The sequence below is a fragment of the Cyprinodon variegatus genome, unplaced genomic scaffold (genome assembly GCF_000732505.1).
Source record: "Cyprinodon variegatus isolate N-32 unplaced genomic scaffold, C_variegatus-1.0 Scaffold143, whole genome shotgun sequence".
NCBI lineage: Eukaryota > Metazoa > Chordata > Actinopteri > Cyprinodontiformes > Cyprinodontidae > Cyprinodon > Cyprinodon variegatus.
Genome location: NW_015150596.1, coordinates 1,213,324 through 1,216,187, shown reverse-complemented (window position 1 = coordinate 1,216,187; position 2,864 = coordinate 1,213,324). Strand labels below are relative to the sequence as shown.

Sequence of the window (2,864 nt, the reverse complement as noted above, 5' to 3'; positions counted from 1 at the left end):
GATATCAAAAAAGTACTCCAGAGTGTTGTTCAGCATGGGGGTGAGTAGAAAATGAAGGCTAATCATGTTTTGGGTGTACTATTCCTTTAAAGAGAGACTTTTCCCCAAATTAAACCAACTGAAACTAAAAAAATTCCACTTGAGTTCTGGATAGAGCGTTTTGACAGACGAAACTGTTTTTAAAAAACATCCTAAATGAAAAATATATATATTTTTTTTACAATTTTGGTATAATTGCTGCTCTTAGTGGGTCGCTCTGTCAGCTAAAGGCACGTTTTAATGTCTCTATACTCCAGTTAAAGATTAATCGATTACTGAATTAGTTAAAGGTAATTTCAGTAATTGATTAATCATGACTAATTAATTGTTTCAGCACTAATTTTTAGGCATGTTAGAAGTATAATTTTTTTGTTGGACATTTTATTGTTTCTACTAGCTTCTTTTGAACAATCCTACAGGGAAAATAAATCAAATTAAGGGATGTTGGATGTAATATTTACAGCTATGAGGAAACATTTAAAAGACGTAGACACTTAGATGCACTGATTTTTTAACGCAGTCTCTAGTGAAACAAGTGGCACTTGAAGTTTTTCATTGTTAGCCCATTTTTATTTTTCACCTCTTTATTTATGGGGTCTTTAGTTTCCTGATTATAGTCTCTCATCTCTAAACCTGTTTTAATCATCATTCCATGCACACATTCTTCCCTGTTCTTCCTAAACATGACTTGTGGTGCAAGTAAAACTGTGTTTCAGCTTCCTTTATTGGAGACATTTATCTGCAGGGTAAAAGCAAACAATCTGTAATGCAGAACCAATAACAACTGCAGGCCAGTATGGGTTATTAACTGCTTAGATCTTTGTTTTGTTGGACACTTAAATAGCAGAGTGCAGTTCAAATACAGAAAACTGACAAACAAATGGAGTGTGAACCAGGCTGATGGGTTGGTGGCTATTTATACTGTTTCCATTCACCTCTGAAGTCAGAACTGGGAGATTCTAACCCGACTTTATCATGTTCTGTAATGATCTCAGAATATTTGACCCAGAATTCAAGGCGAGACAGGCAGTGGGATCTCTGCAGAGATGGGAGAATACAGGTCAGTGACTGGATGTGGAGCTGAATACGACTTGGAGCAAAGTCACTGACCTGATTCAAAGTTCAGTCCGTACGCGGAGACCACAGCAGAATCCGGGAGGGTTTATATACAGGTGGAGAAATATTGGACATTCAGCATATTGCACAGGATATTGCACAGTCAATAAATAAAAAACTAAAAAGCTATAATATAGCTTCACAGTGCTTTTTACTGTGGTTATAGTGCATTAATATAGAGTCTGGTGGCAGCAGGAATGAATGACCTGCGGTAGCGCTCCTTCTTACAGACAGGGTGTCTAAGTCTTTGACTAAAGGAGCTGCTCAGCTCCTCTACAGTCTAGTTCAGGGTGTCACTATCCTACTGAGCCTACTGTCGCAATCTGAGAACCTTTCTATGGGACTGATAGCCGCTAATATGATAAACAGTAATGAGAAACTGGGTGGATGAAATGGGAAATCAAGCCAGTCATCAGCGCCAAGATCATGACATTTTGCATTTAATTTTTTGCACTGAAAGAGCAAATACACTGAAATAAACTTTACTTTACTTATTGGACTGTTAAAGATATGCTTAAAATGGCCAGCAATTGCCAATATACATTGATGATATATTGTGCATCTCAAGTAATTACCTATAAGGCAGTCATACTGGATTTTGAAGTTGATCTTGTGGGGAAACCTTTGACTTTTCCGCTTGGAATTCCAACTTTGTGGTTGATTTCTGGTCGTTTTTCCAGTTTTCCAACTCAATACAAGGTTGAGTTAAAAAAAAGGAAGCAATGAAGTGCTAATTAATTCATTTTTTCCCCCTAAAATTCCAAGTCACTTTGTTCTGCTGTTGTAAAACTGTTTATCCCGATGTCTTAGAAAACTTGAGATTACAAAAGTGGTATTTGTCTAAAAACATTAGAACAACTGCTCATAATTAATGTTAATCTGAGTCAAAACTAGGTTTGGGGAACCTTCTATCTACTTGTTCCCTTTTTTATTGTCTTTGAATGTAACAGGTTAACAGAAAACTAGGAACGCTAAAACATGGAGTTTCTTTCAGTTGTTTCATTTTGTAAACATTTAAGATAAATAGATAAATAGATAAACTAACTTCTAATATATTTGTAGGTTTCCAGTCTTTTCAAAGATGGCACCATTGGAACAGACATCAACATCGTTGTGGTCAGCCTGCTGCTGCTGGAACAGGACCCTGTGAGTGAGCTTAAGTTGTCAAAAATCTCTTCACTTGACACCAGTCTTTTTTTTTCTCTCTTTCCTGAAATTCTTACTTTCTTCTTTTCCAGCTGGGCTTGAATATAAATCACAACGCCGACCAGTCCCTCAACAGTTTCTGTCAGTGGCAGTCGGGTCTGGTGGGAAAAGGAGGTAAACGGCACGACCACGCAGTTCTTCTCACCGGACTTGACATTTGCTCCTGGAAGAACGAGCCCTGTGACACCCTGGGTAGGACGTTCTCAGCCTAACCTAATAAATAGCATATGAAAAAATAAGAATGTCTCTATTAGGGTTTTTTGGAGCTCAGTGGTTGGTAAAGTCTTTTCAGACAGACATGAAAAAATAAATAAATTAAAAATAAAACCTTTGTGATGATATTTATTATTGTTATTTAAGGATATATTGTACTCAACTAACTGCTAACGATGTTTTATACTTAGCTGCATAAAAATATGATCAGGTTTACAGTTTTATTTTATGCTTTTCTTGCTGAAATTTTACAGTGAGTTGATGAGCTTAAATTATCTTGTGGAGTTGTC

The 2,864-nt window shown here is 36.6% G+C and overlaps 2 protein-coding genes across 2 annotated transcripts in view; both read left to right on the top strand.

The window, feature by feature from the left end:
- The window catches only part of LOC107086108 (A disintegrin and metalloproteinase with thrombospondin motifs 18-like), a 43,068-nt gene extending 40,495 nt beyond the window's left edge, over positions 1 to 2,573 (top strand). Inside the window, exons 5-6 of the mRNA XM_015376855.1 lie at positions 2,237 to 2,301; positions 2,394 to 2,573. Coding sequence (XP_015232341.1) covers positions 2,237 to 2,301; positions 2,394 to 2,573 — 245 coding nt within the window. The remainder of the gene's footprint in view (positions 1 to 2,236; positions 2,302 to 2,393) is intronic.
- The window catches only part of LOC107086107 (A disintegrin and metalloproteinase with thrombospondin motifs 18-like), a 36,547-nt gene continuing 35,890 nt past the window's right edge, over positions 2,208 to 2,864 (top strand). The window contains exons 1-2 of the mRNA XM_015376854.1: positions 2,208 to 2,301; positions 2,394 to 2,553. The gene's annotated coding sequence lies outside the window, so the exon portion shown is untranslated. The remainder of the gene's footprint in view (positions 2,302 to 2,393; positions 2,554 to 2,864) is intronic.